This window comes from Dipodomys ordii, unplaced genomic scaffold (genome assembly GCF_000151885.1).
Source record: "Dipodomys ordii isolate 6190 unplaced genomic scaffold, Dord_2.0 Scaffold26, whole genome shotgun sequence".
Classification (NCBI taxonomy): domain Eukaryota; kingdom Metazoa; phylum Chordata; class Mammalia; order Rodentia; family Heteromyidae; genus Dipodomys; species Dipodomys ordii.
This window is the reverse complement of record NW_012267242.1, coordinates 10,077,220-10,091,063: the sequence shown is the minus strand read 5'-3', so window position 1 is coordinate 10,091,063 and position 13,844 is coordinate 10,077,220. Positions and strand designations below refer to the sequence as shown.

The following is a 13,844-nucleotide window of genomic DNA, read 5'->3' as shown; positions in this document are numbered from 1 at the left end:
TGTGTGTGTGTGTGTGTGTGTGTGTGTGTGTGTGTGTGAATACATTTTCATCAAGTCTAGTTTTGCTACAGCCAAATATTGAAGTTCTCACAAGTAAAGTGTTGGTTTTTTTTTCTGTCATTTTCCCCCCAGGAACATACAGTGTGCAATTTTGGTAATCTCAGTTTTATTTTGTTTCTATACACTTTTTATTTTTAGATGACTGCAGTTTCACATGATGTTTTATGAAATAATTCAGTGAAATCTCACATGACTTTTACCCAGTTCCCTTCCCACCATGATCATCTCTTGTAAACTACAGAATAATGCCACACTTACGATACTGACAATGATAAGTCACCACCCAGGATGTCTCTATCACCTGAGACTTCATTCCTGCATTTATTTCCCTCCATCTTTCTCTCATCTGCAATGCCCCTTCTCCCTAACACCATACCTCTAATATGTTCTCCAATTTTGCAATTTCACCATTTCAGTAATGTTACATAAATGGAACTGCATACTTCTTAACTGGTCCTGATTGGTTCTTTTCATTGAGTATAATTCTCTGGAGCTTCATCCAAGTGTTTGTGCATGATCATAAATGTGTCCTTTGCATCTCTGAGTAGGAGTCCACGGTCAGGCTGTACCACAGCTTGTTTAACCTTTCAGCAATTGAAAGACAACTGAGTTAATCCTGTTTAGGGGCCATTAATAAAGCTATCATAGTTACTTTATGTACAGGTTTTAGTAGGAACATAAATCTTAGTTTCTCTGGGACAAATATCTGTAAGTGAAATTGCTGGGTATGGTAGTTTCATCTTTTATTTATATTTATTTAATTAAAAGAAACTGCTTCCTAGAGTAACTAAACCATTTTACAGACCAGCATTTTATGATCAGTATCTTTGCTTCCTTGCCAACACTTGGTGTCATCACTGTTTCTTACTTTAGTTGTTCTGATCAGCAAATGGTGACATCTCACTGTGGTTTCAATTTGCATTTCCCTGCTCCATAGCTTGTTATCACATCCTCCTAACAGACTTCTTCACAAAGCAAACATTTTCTAATTTTGATAAAGGCCAGTTTACCATTTTTTTTCTTTTTTCTTTTCAATAGTACCAGGTTTTAAACTCAGAGCTGAATACATCCTAGGTAGGCACTCTACTGTTTGAACCATGCCTTGGCCATCCTTTTTATAGTGAGTTGTCTGCTAGTTAAGATCTCACATATTTTACCTTGGTTAGCCTGCATTATGAGATATAATTTATGCCTTCCACCTTAGCTGGAATTATAGGCTCAGGCTATCATTTCTAGGTGTTTTGTTGTTGTTGTTGTTCAAATTAAAACTCCCTAATATTTTACCTCGGTTAGCCTCAAACAACTATCTTTCTTATCTCCTTACCTCTTGAGAAGCTGGGATTGCACACATGAGCCATCATACCCAGCTATCAGTCTTTTCTGTATTCTGATTTGGGTGTTGAACTTAAGAAGTGTTGGAGCCTGGGTTTTTTTGCTCCTAAATGTTTTATAGTATCATAATTTACATTTAAGTCTACAATCCATTTTCAGTTAATTTTTGAGGAAGATGTGAGATTTAGGTTAAATTTCTCCCATATACCTGAACCTGTCTACTTGCTCTAGCATAATTTTGCTGAAAAAGTTATCTTTCTCCAATGAATTGCTTTTGTATCTTTTCCCCCTTTGGGGCAGTACTAGGATTTCCCGCTTTGGGCAGTACTCAGGGCCTTGAGCTTGCTGCCTACAAGCACTCTACTATTGGAGAAATGGTCCAGTCCTGCTTTTGAATCTTTGTAAAAATTTATACACAGACATATTTGCATGATCTATTTCTGCTTTATCTTTTTTGTTCTTATGATAGATGAGTCTCTTCATTATAATTATGTAGTCTTGATTACTGTATCTAGATAGTAAGTAATGAAATTAGGAGCTCAAGTCTTCCTACTTTACTTTTTCAAAATTGTTTTTGCCTTTTTAGTACTTTTACCTTTCCAGACAAAATTGAAAATAATCTTGTCTATATCTATAAAACATCTGAGTGGAGTTTTGATAGGAACTGAAATATCGTATGTTAGGAGAGTTGACAGATTTGCTATGATTAGCCTGGATTATGAGTACCATAAGTACCATATATATCTCTCCATTCATTTAAGTTTTCTCTGATTTCTTTCATCAACCTTTTATAATTTTCAAGTGTTATATATTGGGTTTGTACCTAGATATTTTGCTTTTTAAACTGGATTTTTTAAAAATTTCAGTATTATAACCGTAGTTTATTTTAAATTTCAGTGTCAGGTATTTATGTGTTTATAATTTAAAATTCAGTGACAAATATTTATATAGAAATGCCATGTGTGTTCATCTTAAATACTATGTTGGTGAACATGCCATATATAGACGATTAATAGAGGTTTTAAAGAATGAATTCATAGAGAGTTTTTTTCACTGTATTAATTATAATATGAACATTATCAAATAAGCAAGAGGTTATTTCTTCTTCCTCTCCAAATAGTCTCCTTTTTTATTTCTGCCCTTTGTCTTGCAGCCTTATATTGTGTAATGGTGGTGAAGATGGTCATTCTTTCCTAGTTTCTGGCTTGGGATAAGCATGGGCTCTCACCATGAGGTACAATGTTAGCTATTGATGTTCTTTATCAAGTTCAGGGAGTTCTCTTCTATTCCCATTTTTCTGAAACAATTATTCATAAATTTGTCAAGTGATTTCCCTCCATCAAGTGGCATGCTTATGTGATTTGTCTTCATTAGCCTGTTAATATAGAGATTTATTAACACAGTGGTTGATTTTAGAATATTGAATCAGCGTGTCATAGTACATACTCCTTTTTACATATTGAATACAGTTTACTAACATTATACAAAGAATTTGTGTGTGTGTGTTTGTGTGTGTGTGTGTGTGTGTGTGCACATAAGCACAGAGTTGTGGAGCTTGAACTTGGAGCCTAAGCATTGTTCTTGTTTTTTTTTGCTCTACCACTTGTACCACAGTTCCATTTCTGGATTTTTGTTGTTTACTTGGAGAAGATAAACATCACCTGGACTTTTATGCCTGGGCTGGCTTCTAACTGGGATCCTCAGATCTCAGCTTCCTGAGTAGCTAGGATTATAAGAATGAGCCACAGGACTGGGAAGGTGGCTCAGTGGTAGAGCGCTTGTCTTGCATGCTTGAGGCCCTGGGTTCAATTCCTCAGCACCATATAAGCAGGGAAAAAAAGCTGGAAGTGGCTGTGGCTCAGTAGAGCACTAGCCTTGAGGTGAATTGTTGAGGGACAGCACTCAGGCCCAGAGTTCAGACCCTACAACCGGAACAACAAAAAAAAAAGAATGAGCCACAAATGCCTAACTCTATGAAGGATTTTTATGTCTATTCATGAAGGACATTTGGTTTAGCTTTTCTCTTTTCATTCTGTCTTTTTCTGATTTAGTATCAGGATAATGCTAACTTCATGAAATAAGCTAGAAATTGTTCCTCTCATCTATTTGCTGGAAGAAGTTGTATAAAATTGGTGTTATTCTGCTTCACCCATTTGTGAAATCTGAGCAAAACTTTTCTTGTCAAATGATTTGCAAGAGGCACTTTTTAAATTATAAAATTAATATTACTAGTGATTGTAGGGTTATCTAAATGATCTATTTCTTAAGAAGTGAGTTGTAGCTCAAGGCTAGCGCTCTACCACTTGAGCCACAGTGCCACTTCTGGCTTTTTCTGCTTATGTGGTGCTGAGGAATTGAACCCAGGGCCTTATGTATGCAAGGCAAGCACTATACCACTGAGCCACCTTCCCAGCCCAGTTTGTGTTTTTTTAGTTGAACTTGTTACTAAAGCCACTGAAAAAAGTTACTAGTGTTTATCTTTTCTCCAGCTTCAAGATCTATAGTGATATGTTTCAGTCATGATAATGGTCATTTTAGTTATTTTTTCTTTGTTTTGGTAGAGATTTGTCAATTTTAATGAACTTTTAAAGAACTGACTTTGCTTCACTGATGTTCTCTAATCTTACTTTCATTTTTAACTAATATTTATTCTTTATAATTTTCTTTCTGCTATTTGCTTTGTGTTTAATTTGATCCTTTCTAGATACTGTAGGTACCTATGGAGTACTGATTTGAGACTTTTGCACTTTTCTAATGTATACACTTAATGCTATGAATTTTCCTCTTAGCATGGCGTTAGCTGTATTCCTTAAATTTGATATTTGATTTTCACTCAGCTCAATGTGTTTTTAAATTTCCCTTGAGACTTCTTCTCTGACTTGTGTATTCTTGTAGAAGTACTCTTTTGGTTTTCCCACTCCATTGTATTATGGGTTTGTGATCTGATTCTTTTCAAGATGTCAATTCTTTTTAAAGTATGAGTTTATTTTATAGCCCATACTATGTTCTATCTTGTTATATGTTTCATGAACACTGGAAAAATGTACATTCTGTAGTTTTGAGAACTTCTATAAACAAGCTTAGGTCCTATTGGTTGATGGTATTGTTGAATTCTTCCATATCCTTCCTAATTTTCTGTTTAGTTGTTCTATGAATTGTTGAGAAAGATAACTGAAGTCTCGGTAATCATGGATCTGTCTATCTTTTCTTTTCTTTTTTTTTTTTTTCGGTAATCATGGATCTGTCTATCTTTTCTTTTCTTTTTTTTTTTTTTGGCTGTTGGGCTTGAACTCTGGACCTGAGCACTGTGCCTGAGCTCTTCAGCTCAAGGTGAGGACTCTACTACTTAAGTCACAGAGCCACTCCAGTTTTCTGGAGATGAGTCTCACAGACTTTCTTGCCCAGGCTGGCTTTGAACAGTGATCCTCAGATCTCAGCCTCCTGAATAGCTAAGATTACAGGTGTGAGTCACTGCCACCCGGCTATCTGTTCATTTTTTTTGGGGGGAGGCCTACCACTTGAACCACAGCACCACTTCCAGCTTTGTTCTTTTTGCTTATGTGGTGCTGAGGAATCGAACCCAGGACCTCAAGCATGCAAGGCAAGCACTCTACCACTGAGCCACCTTCCCAGCCCTATCTGTTCATTTTTGCTTCACCTATTTTGTAGCTCTGCTTAGAATCACTACGCCATTCTCATGGGTTGACTCATTTTATATTTATATCCCTCTCTGCCTCTAGTAGTTTGCTTTAGTTACTTATTGAATATTAAAACAATTACTTTTGGGTAAATACTTTCTTTCCTTCTCTGGCTTATATTTATGATGTTTTTATTCTCTTGGTTAAGATTTTTTTCTTTTGTTTTTAATTTTAGAAGTTTGTCTTAAGAATTTTTGTGAGCTTACCCTTTATACGGTTGACTTCCTTAGCAAATTAGAAAGTCTTGAACTATTATTTCCTTGAATATTTTCCAGCCCTGTCTTTTTTCTGGATTCTCATGCTGTGACTGGTAGAACTTTTGCTTTAGTTCTCCATGTCCAAGAGGATATACTATCACTTTTTTCCAACAAATATTCTGTTTCTCAGATAAAGGTATTGGGGTTTGAACATAAATCCTCACACTTGCCATGTAGGTAGTTATAACTTGAACTATGCTCTTAGACCTTTGTGCTTTTGTTATTTTTCAAATAGAGTTTCATATTTATGTCCAGACTTGTCTAAAACATGATTCCCCTATTTATACTTCTCACTTGCTGGCAAGACAGATGTGTGCCACCACACTATTTAATGGTTGAGATGGGCTCTCCCTATCTTTTTGCCCAGGCTGGACATGAACCAAAATTGTCCCAACCTTAGCCTCCAGATTATCTAGAATTACTGGGGTGAGCCACCATTCTTGGCTTATTTCTCAGACTATGTAAGTTTTAATTATTCTGTCACAGATACTTATTTCCTCAGCTCCTTCCATTTTGTTAATAAGCCCATCCATCAAAACTTAGGTTTTTGTTCTAATTTCCACTTCTAAAATTCCCACTTCTAAAATTATTTTTCCTCTTGCTTTTTATTTCTCCTTTCTGAAGTTTACTAGTCTTAAATGCAATCATAATTGCTTATTAAGGGATTTTTATTGTGGCTCCTTTTATTTTTTAGATATAGCTAACATTTATCATCTTTATATTGGCATCTATGGATTCTCTTCCATTTGGCTTGATATAGTTTTACTTCTTGGTAGAGTTATTTTTTCAATCAAAGCCTAAAAAGTCTTTAAACAAGGCCCTAGAGTGTATTTAAACTTTTCTTTTTATCTGATATTACTCTAGAAAATAAGACGTGTTAGTGCCTCATCTGGTAACCTGCTCAGCCTCTGCAGCCAACTGAGGGGCAGGGGAAGTATTCTTCATTATTGGGAGATGGAGGAGCCCTGGATCTCCTCTAAGCCTGCTTATTCCATTTGTCCTCTTCTGACACCACACAGTGGCAAAGTGGGTAGATGAGGGAGTATGAGGGAGAATGGGTATGTTGCTTTGCTGTCATTACATACTGATAAAAGTTTGACTCTTCACTATACTTCCTGCAACACGACCAAGTAGAGAAAGATTTAGTAATGGAGAGAATGGTCAAGGAGTTTGACTGCCATGTGGTCTTTCTTGACATTGCTCTCCTGAAGAAAGCTCCTTGTTAGAGCCTCCTGAGGTTAGTAAAAGTCCATTTCCCTTCTCCATCTTTAGAAGCTGGCATGGGTTCAAGTGAGGCCAGAATTTTCTGTGATATTTGGCTGAAGTAGACGGGTTATTGCTCTGATAGGGCACCCTATCTCTAGGTGCTTTGGCAAAGAGTAGGCTTCTGTTGTGCCTGCACTTGTTGCTATTTGGGGTTGTCAATTTCTTCAGCTCCAGGTCTGGGACATGTGATTCAAAAAGAAAACCCAGGAAATATGCCACTGAGTGGTCCTTCAGGTACTCAGTACTGGTCGATCTTCCCTTTCTTCATCTTGCAGTCTTCTCAAGTTTAGCATATATATATAATATACATAAATAATATATAATTTTAATATTATGTATAATATAATTATATATTACATAATATACAATATAATAAATATATAATTATGATTATATATTATAATTTATAATATATTATGATATATAAAATATTATATTATATATTATATAATTATAATATATCATATATTATATATTATATAGATTATACATATAATATATAGTATATATTATATAATGTAATGTATGTATATGTAATAATATATATAATATGTGTAATAATATAATATATGTAATATATTATATAATATAATATTATGTTATGTAATATATTATATCATATTATTATATATATTATAGATAAAATTATATAATTATGTAATTGCATATTACAATATATAATATATATTATATAACATATTATATATATAATGTTTAGGAGGTTATTTGTATATAAAGACAGGTTGAAGTCTATTTGAATTCTCAGCTTTATTTTGTACAGATTAATTTTGGCTAGTAGTTCTCCCAAAGGTTGGGGAAAAAAAAGTTTATATTTACTTCTTAAAGCAAGAAACTGTAGGGTAAAAGGCATGGAATATGGGTAGGAAGTCAAACCATCCTATTGGATAACTTTGGCTTTATGTTGACCAGCATATTATGCATCAATATAAAGAAGACAGTGACCTTAGCCTCAAGTAGCATGCAGTCTAGTTAGGAAGCCAAAATGTAGACTGCAAAATGGAAATACCAGGGAAAGGTGACAACTGCTTGATCAGTGAGCTATGTGATTTACAAGAGAAGAGTAACATCAAGAAAGGTAGCAGAAAATCCCACCTATCCCAGAGGAGAGAGAATGCGAATAAGCTAAAGACAGACAAAAACAGCAGCCATAAAAATAAACTTGGATATTACAGGAGGAAGCAGCTGGGTAGAAAAGCATGATGGTAAATAGAAATGACAAAGGCATAGTCAGTATTATTAATGATAGAAGCCATGATATTTAATTGTAAGGTACGTATTAGATTATGAACACTGAGTCAAACCCTTCCATAGATTATTTAATCCATTCCTTGCAACATGCCTTTGAACTATCAATCACTTTCCATTTTACAGGTGAGGAAACTCAGACTCAATGAGGTGACTTCCTCAGATTCGCACAATTATAGAATATCTAGAACACCTGGAAGGCATATGCCCTTTGTCTAGAACATGAAATTCGTTCATTGAGGAAAGAAGAACACAAAGATGAAAACTGAGGCACAAGCTGTGAGACCTTGCATTTAGACTGTGCTTTTTTTGTCTTTTCTCTTTTGTACTGGGGATTGAACCCAGGACATTACTCTTGCTAGGCAAGTGCTTTGCGACTGAGCTATATCCCAGCTAAGCCTTTGCATGATTGAACAGGGAGCTTCCTAAACATTTTCAAGCAAAGGAGTAAAGACCCTCATTTTCAAGCAAAGGAGTAAAGACTCTCATTTTCAAGCAAAGGAGTAAAGGCCCTACAGTAGGCCTCTCTGGGGCGACAGCAAGTAGAGGAGGACTTATGGCAGAGGAAGAAAACTAGCTAAGGAAAGGGCTTGGTTTCCATATACAAGCTGTGATCTCTATACCAATTCCCTTATCAGGTTATTTTCAACGTTGCTTCAAAATAACTAATTAAAGAAAAATTTCCAGTGGCATTTATTCTTCATCTCTCTTCTCCTGCCTTCCCTTCATCAATACAAATGTTATATTAAGGGCCTTATAAAGAAAACACTTCAAATTTTTCAATAAAAATGGTGAGATGTAATGGTCTCATTTCGATTTAGCTGCTTGCTCTTTATTTAAAAAATGTCACATTACTGAGTCATGCTTATTCATTCAGAGCCTGGTTGAGTTAATTAGACACAATGTGGGTAGACAGAATGACATCACACACCTCCCTCAAAAGAGACAGAGGAGAAATAGAGGAAGAAAAGAATACTATTAAAGTTTTATTGAATAGAATTGGATAGGAGCAACCAAAACAATCAGACTAAATAATAGCTCTTAGATAATGCTAGCATGGTGTTTTCAGTCAAGACCTCGTGCTGCTGAGCACTGGTGGTTCACATCTGTAATCCTAGCCACTCTGGAGGCTAAGATCTGAAGATGGCAGTTGGAAACCATACCAAGGCAGCAAAGTTGGAGAGACTCTTATTTGCAATTAACTAGGGGAAAAAAAGCCAAAGTGGATCGATAGCTCAAGTGGTGCTCTATCTAGAGCACCAGCCTTATGTGAAAAGTACAAATCAGAACCAGAGGTAAAAGAAAAAGACATAGTGCTGGTGGAATCATAAACGCTTCTTACCTACACAAGAAGGAATGTCCAAAGAAATCCTCAATCTGGAAAGAACTAGACTATCATTTACAAGAAAAAAAAAGATTGAGAGAAAGAGAGAGACAGACTGTGTTGTGTGATAAACAAGTAAAAATTCCTTTACTGCAGTTCTTTCCAGAGTCTTTAAATTTTTAAGTGCATTATGAACTCTGAAGGGGGGATATAGTATACATATTTCTCAAATCTATTTATTGACATAAATTCTCCTGCTATATCTTTTTTATTTTACTCGTGGAGATGTTTTATGACTGATTTTTCACACTTTACCTTTCATAATTTCTAGGATAGGAAAACTTAGACATAACGCACAACTGCATCCCCAAGTACATTCTCTTTCTCTCTCTCTTCCAAGATCTGCTTGATGTGTGCTTCTAAATGAATATTTTTCTGTTCAGATCAAAATGGACAAAGCCCAACAACTTTCTTAAAACCTTCAAATCCCTCCAACCTGCTAAACTATCTAAAACGAATCAATAAACTAGTTCATGAGAAGAAATTGCAGCTACTTTATATACTTTTTTTTAAAAAAAAATCAATGCTCAATTTTAATCAGATTATAAATTGGAATGGCATGGCCGCATCGCTCTCGCTCCTCAGTAGTCTCCTCTATGCTTATGTGTGTGCACCTGGGGCTCTGTGGCCATCGGATCAAAGCAGCTGTTGGAAGGCCCGCCACCATTGTCTCTCCTAGAAGCCGAGGAGAATTTGTGGAAGTCCTGGAAGATAGGATCTTGCCTGTGGGATGTCTGCTCCATCCTCTGCTCCCTTTTCTTCACGGCTTCCTTGATGCCCTCCATAGGATATTTTTGCTCTTTCTCGGCCTTCAGCTTCAGGATGTGGTGGTTCTTCTCTCGCAGGGTGTTGAGCTCCCTCAGGTGGTGCACCCTGTCTCTGGTGGTCTTCTGGGAGTGACACCTGGCATGGCGGATCTTCTGTTCCGCCAGCTCGAGCAACATCCTCTTGAGCACCTGCCTCTGCTCCTCCGACTCCTGCGCGTGCCCCTTGGTCTGCGTTAGCTGCTCTCCCATCTTCTGGGCCTTCTCTTGCTGCTCCTGGTGCTGTTTCTTCACCAGGCCCTGGTGCGTCTCTTGGGACCGTTGGCCACTTTGCTCTAATGACAGCCTCCTGAGGAGCTCCTCTGCCTTGAGCTGACAGTCCATGAGGACCTTGCGGGCTTGATAATTGACCAGGGAACTCAGGTTGCTCTCCTGGACGTTGTTCTGCGTCTCCGTGGTGTGCATCATCTGCCTCTTGTACCGAGCCTCCTCCAGCTTCTTGTTCTGGCGCAGGCTGTGGAGCTCCCGCAGCCTCTGGAGCATCCTTTCCTGCTCCCAGAAGCTGTGCACCTGGCAGTGCTGGCGAGGCTCGGCCTGCGCAGGCGTTCTCTCCCGCTTCTCCTGCTGCTGGTTCTCCTGGTCCTCCGGTGGCGGAGTCAGCGCCTTCCACGCGCTGTCACCGGGGCCTCCAGCGTGTTTGTTCCCCTGGCTCGCGGCAGAGTGCTTCCCCAGGCGGTCCCGCCGCCGGCCCGGCGGCAGGCGAGTCTTGCGCTGCTCTTTCTGTTGCTGCCACTGCTCTTGGCTCTGCTGCAGAAGCTGGCGCCGTTCCTTTTCCAGGGTCAGCTGGACCTTCTGGTCCGAGCGCTTCAGCTCCTCCCAGGCTACCGCCGCCTGCTGCTGCAGCTCCCGCATCCTCTGCGCCTTCTTGAGCCGACTCAGCACCAGGGCCACGATCTTCTGATCTCGGGAGGACATCACCGCGTCTTCCAGCTTGCCCTTGGAATGGGGATGGTGCCCGCTGGAGGCCGAGGCCTGCGAGCACTGACTGTCCACGGACTCCATCCGACCGCCACCGTCTCGCTTCTGGGCGCATATGCAGACTGACTTGGTCCTACACTCTTGGGATGACCCAGAGGACTTATCCGTGAGGACCGAGGAAGGGGACCAGCAACCCACGTGGGTGCATACGGGCATGGCCCACCGATCTTCCCAGGCCTGCTCCTTCTCTTTCCCAAAAGTTCGAATACCTGGAGGGGTGTACGCTCCCCCGGGGTACGGCGGGGGCGAATCTCCCTGGGCCGAGGGGTAGCACGAACAGGGATGGGGCTGTGGAGGTCGCCGCTGCCTCCATGCTGGACTCCACTGGGCTCCTGACTCCTCCCAGGCATCTCCTAGGCGCCGGGCGCCGGAACGGAGCTTCCTGGCACGGTCCAGGGGCCTCCGGGCCACGTGGGTCAGGCTGTGGCTTTCTTTCGCGGAGCTGAAGTACCCAGGCCGACCGCACCTCAGGGTGGGCGAACAGCGCGGGCGATACCAGGTCGCTCCAGCTTCGCACCCGGCGCACAGAGATCCCGCCAGGGTGTCCTTGGCCGACCCGTCCAGCGGCCCCGGGGACCCCAGCTCTCCACCAGGCGGCGGAGATTCCCAGAGGTCCGGGTAGGGTCGAGGAGAGAAGTAGCGGAAGTCCGCCATGCTCCCTTGGGGAAGGTGCCCGGGTTCAGTGCGAGGGTCCCGGGGGAGGGGCCCAGGGGGCACTGCAGATAACCCACCAGGCCCTCGGATCCCCGGGGTCCGCCGCGCCTGTGACGCTCAGGCCACTTCACAATGCGCCTGGGGTCCTTGCAGCTTTCAGCCTAGCTGGGTGCCACCCCCAGTCCCCCCCCCACCTCGCCCCAGGGCCACAGGGACCCGGTGCAGGCCAGGTGGCTGGGGGCTGGGAGGCGCTGGCTGCAGGTCGGTGGGAAGCCAGGGCGGACATTTAAAGTGCAGAGTTGGGACACCCTGCCAGGGTTCCAGGCAGGAATCCGAACTTGCATCCACCCTGGTGGAAACCACGAGTTTTCAAAGCACCCTGATGATGGCGTCACCTTCAGAACGGAATGTGGTGGATGGGAGGTCAAGGGTCAGTGAGACGTGGGCGCTGGGAGTCATCACCCCTACATTCGCATCTCAAGACGAGCCAATTAATCAGCCGTGGAAGCTTGTACATTTGCGGCCATCACTCTTTTGTTGTGTTAACCAAGTTTCCTGCTTCAGTGGGGGTGGGGGTGGGGAGTGGGGATTAGCTTTGCTTCTCCCCTAATGGAGTAATCAGTGCTTCTGTGCACGTGTAAATGTTGTAAACTTGCCTGAAGTAGTATCGGTGATACTACAAAAAAAATCACTTTTAAAAATCTTGTTTTGTTTTTTTGTATGTTGTTATTGCTGGTTTGGTCCTTTTCTCCGTTTTTGAGACGTGCTTTGTCCTTAGCATGCAGCAAGGCTTGAAGAGCATTTTGAATCTTCCTCTTGCATTGTGATCCTGGGCAAGTCACTTTGCTGACCCTCAGGTTCTGGAAAAGTGGAAGGGTAGGCAGGTCTGATATCAGCAAAGGGGTTGGGGGGGTGGGGGTGGGGGTCAGATGGACAGCCTGGCACCAGAGTGCATGTTGTGAAGGGAATTTTGATATCCTTCCAAGAAAAGTTTGAAGACTTAATGGATCTGTTTACAAAACTATCTACAGATTCCTAGCTTAAGAAAAGATTGGAAGGAATAAATATAATCTTAAAGAAGTATGGGTAAAAGTGGGGACCCTTTCATGGGTCTGCACTGTTCTCTGGGTTCTGGTTAAGTCACTCTCCTTCTCTAAGGTTGCTATGGTTTGAAGGTTTGTGCCCCTCCAAAATTCATGCATTGAAGTGTAATCACGATGATGGTGGTATATACAGAGGCAGGGTCCTCTGGGAATGATGCTGGAGGTTACGAGGGTGGACCTCTCGTGATCTAATAGATGGAAACAACTTGCCCTATGATGCAGTAAAGAAAGAGGCAGGCACATCCAAGATTGCAAAATGCAGTGATAGAAATGGGATCAGAAGTAGGGGTCTTATAGAGTGATAAAGAAAGAGTGACTTCATCTAATCATAATGTACCTGGTTTATCAATATCAAGACCATCATCAGGGGCACTATGAGTCCAGATTATTAATCCTCCCATTCCTGCTCTGATGATTTTATTAATAGTATGTTGTGGATCTATGCAGGGTAACCAGTCAGGGTGACTCAGGGAACAATCATAGCAGTTATAGCTCATGGTGGCTTCAGTGGGACCAAGCTGAATCCATACCTTCTGCCATGTGAAGACAAAGTAAAGAGAAGGCTGTCTATGAAGCAGGAGGGGGATCTCCACAGACTCCACATCTACCATTGATCTTGGACTTCCCAGCTTTTGGGTTGTGAGGCCCTCATGTCAGTTGCTTACAAGCTACCCAGTGTTTTGTTATGACAGCCAAATGGACTGAGACCCATACAATGAGGACAGACTGCCAGATAGCCTTCTCCAATTACATTCACTCATTACAGGAGAAGATGAGTGCTTTCCTACCTTAGTCTTCACCCACATTTCCGTGGAGCCTCAGAAAAACCCAGTTAGGCAGGGCTGGCAGAATTAATTATCTCCCTCAGAGAATCTGCCATATCAACTGAGTTTTCCAAAGGTCACTTGCCAATAACAGGAGTTAGTCTTCAGATTTGGCGTCTCTTTTTTTTATGATATCATACTGCCTCTTAGGCAATGTGCTTTGAAGTGAAATGTGCTCGTATGATAATCCCGAGAGGC

At 41.1% G+C, this 13,844-nt stretch overlaps 1 protein-coding gene across 1 annotated transcript; it reads right to left on the bottom strand.

Moving 5' to 3' along the window:
• Positions 1-9,844: 9,844 nt before the first annotated feature.
• On the bottom strand, positions 9,845-11,719 carry Ccdc185 (coiled-coil domain containing 185). Its single transcript, XM_013014995.1, has one exon. It carries the CDS (start codon positions 11,717-11,719, stop codon positions 9,845-9,847), a length of 1,875 nt encoding a protein of 624 aa, XP_012870449.1.
• Between the last annotated feature and the right edge of the window lie 2,125 nt (positions 11,720-13,844).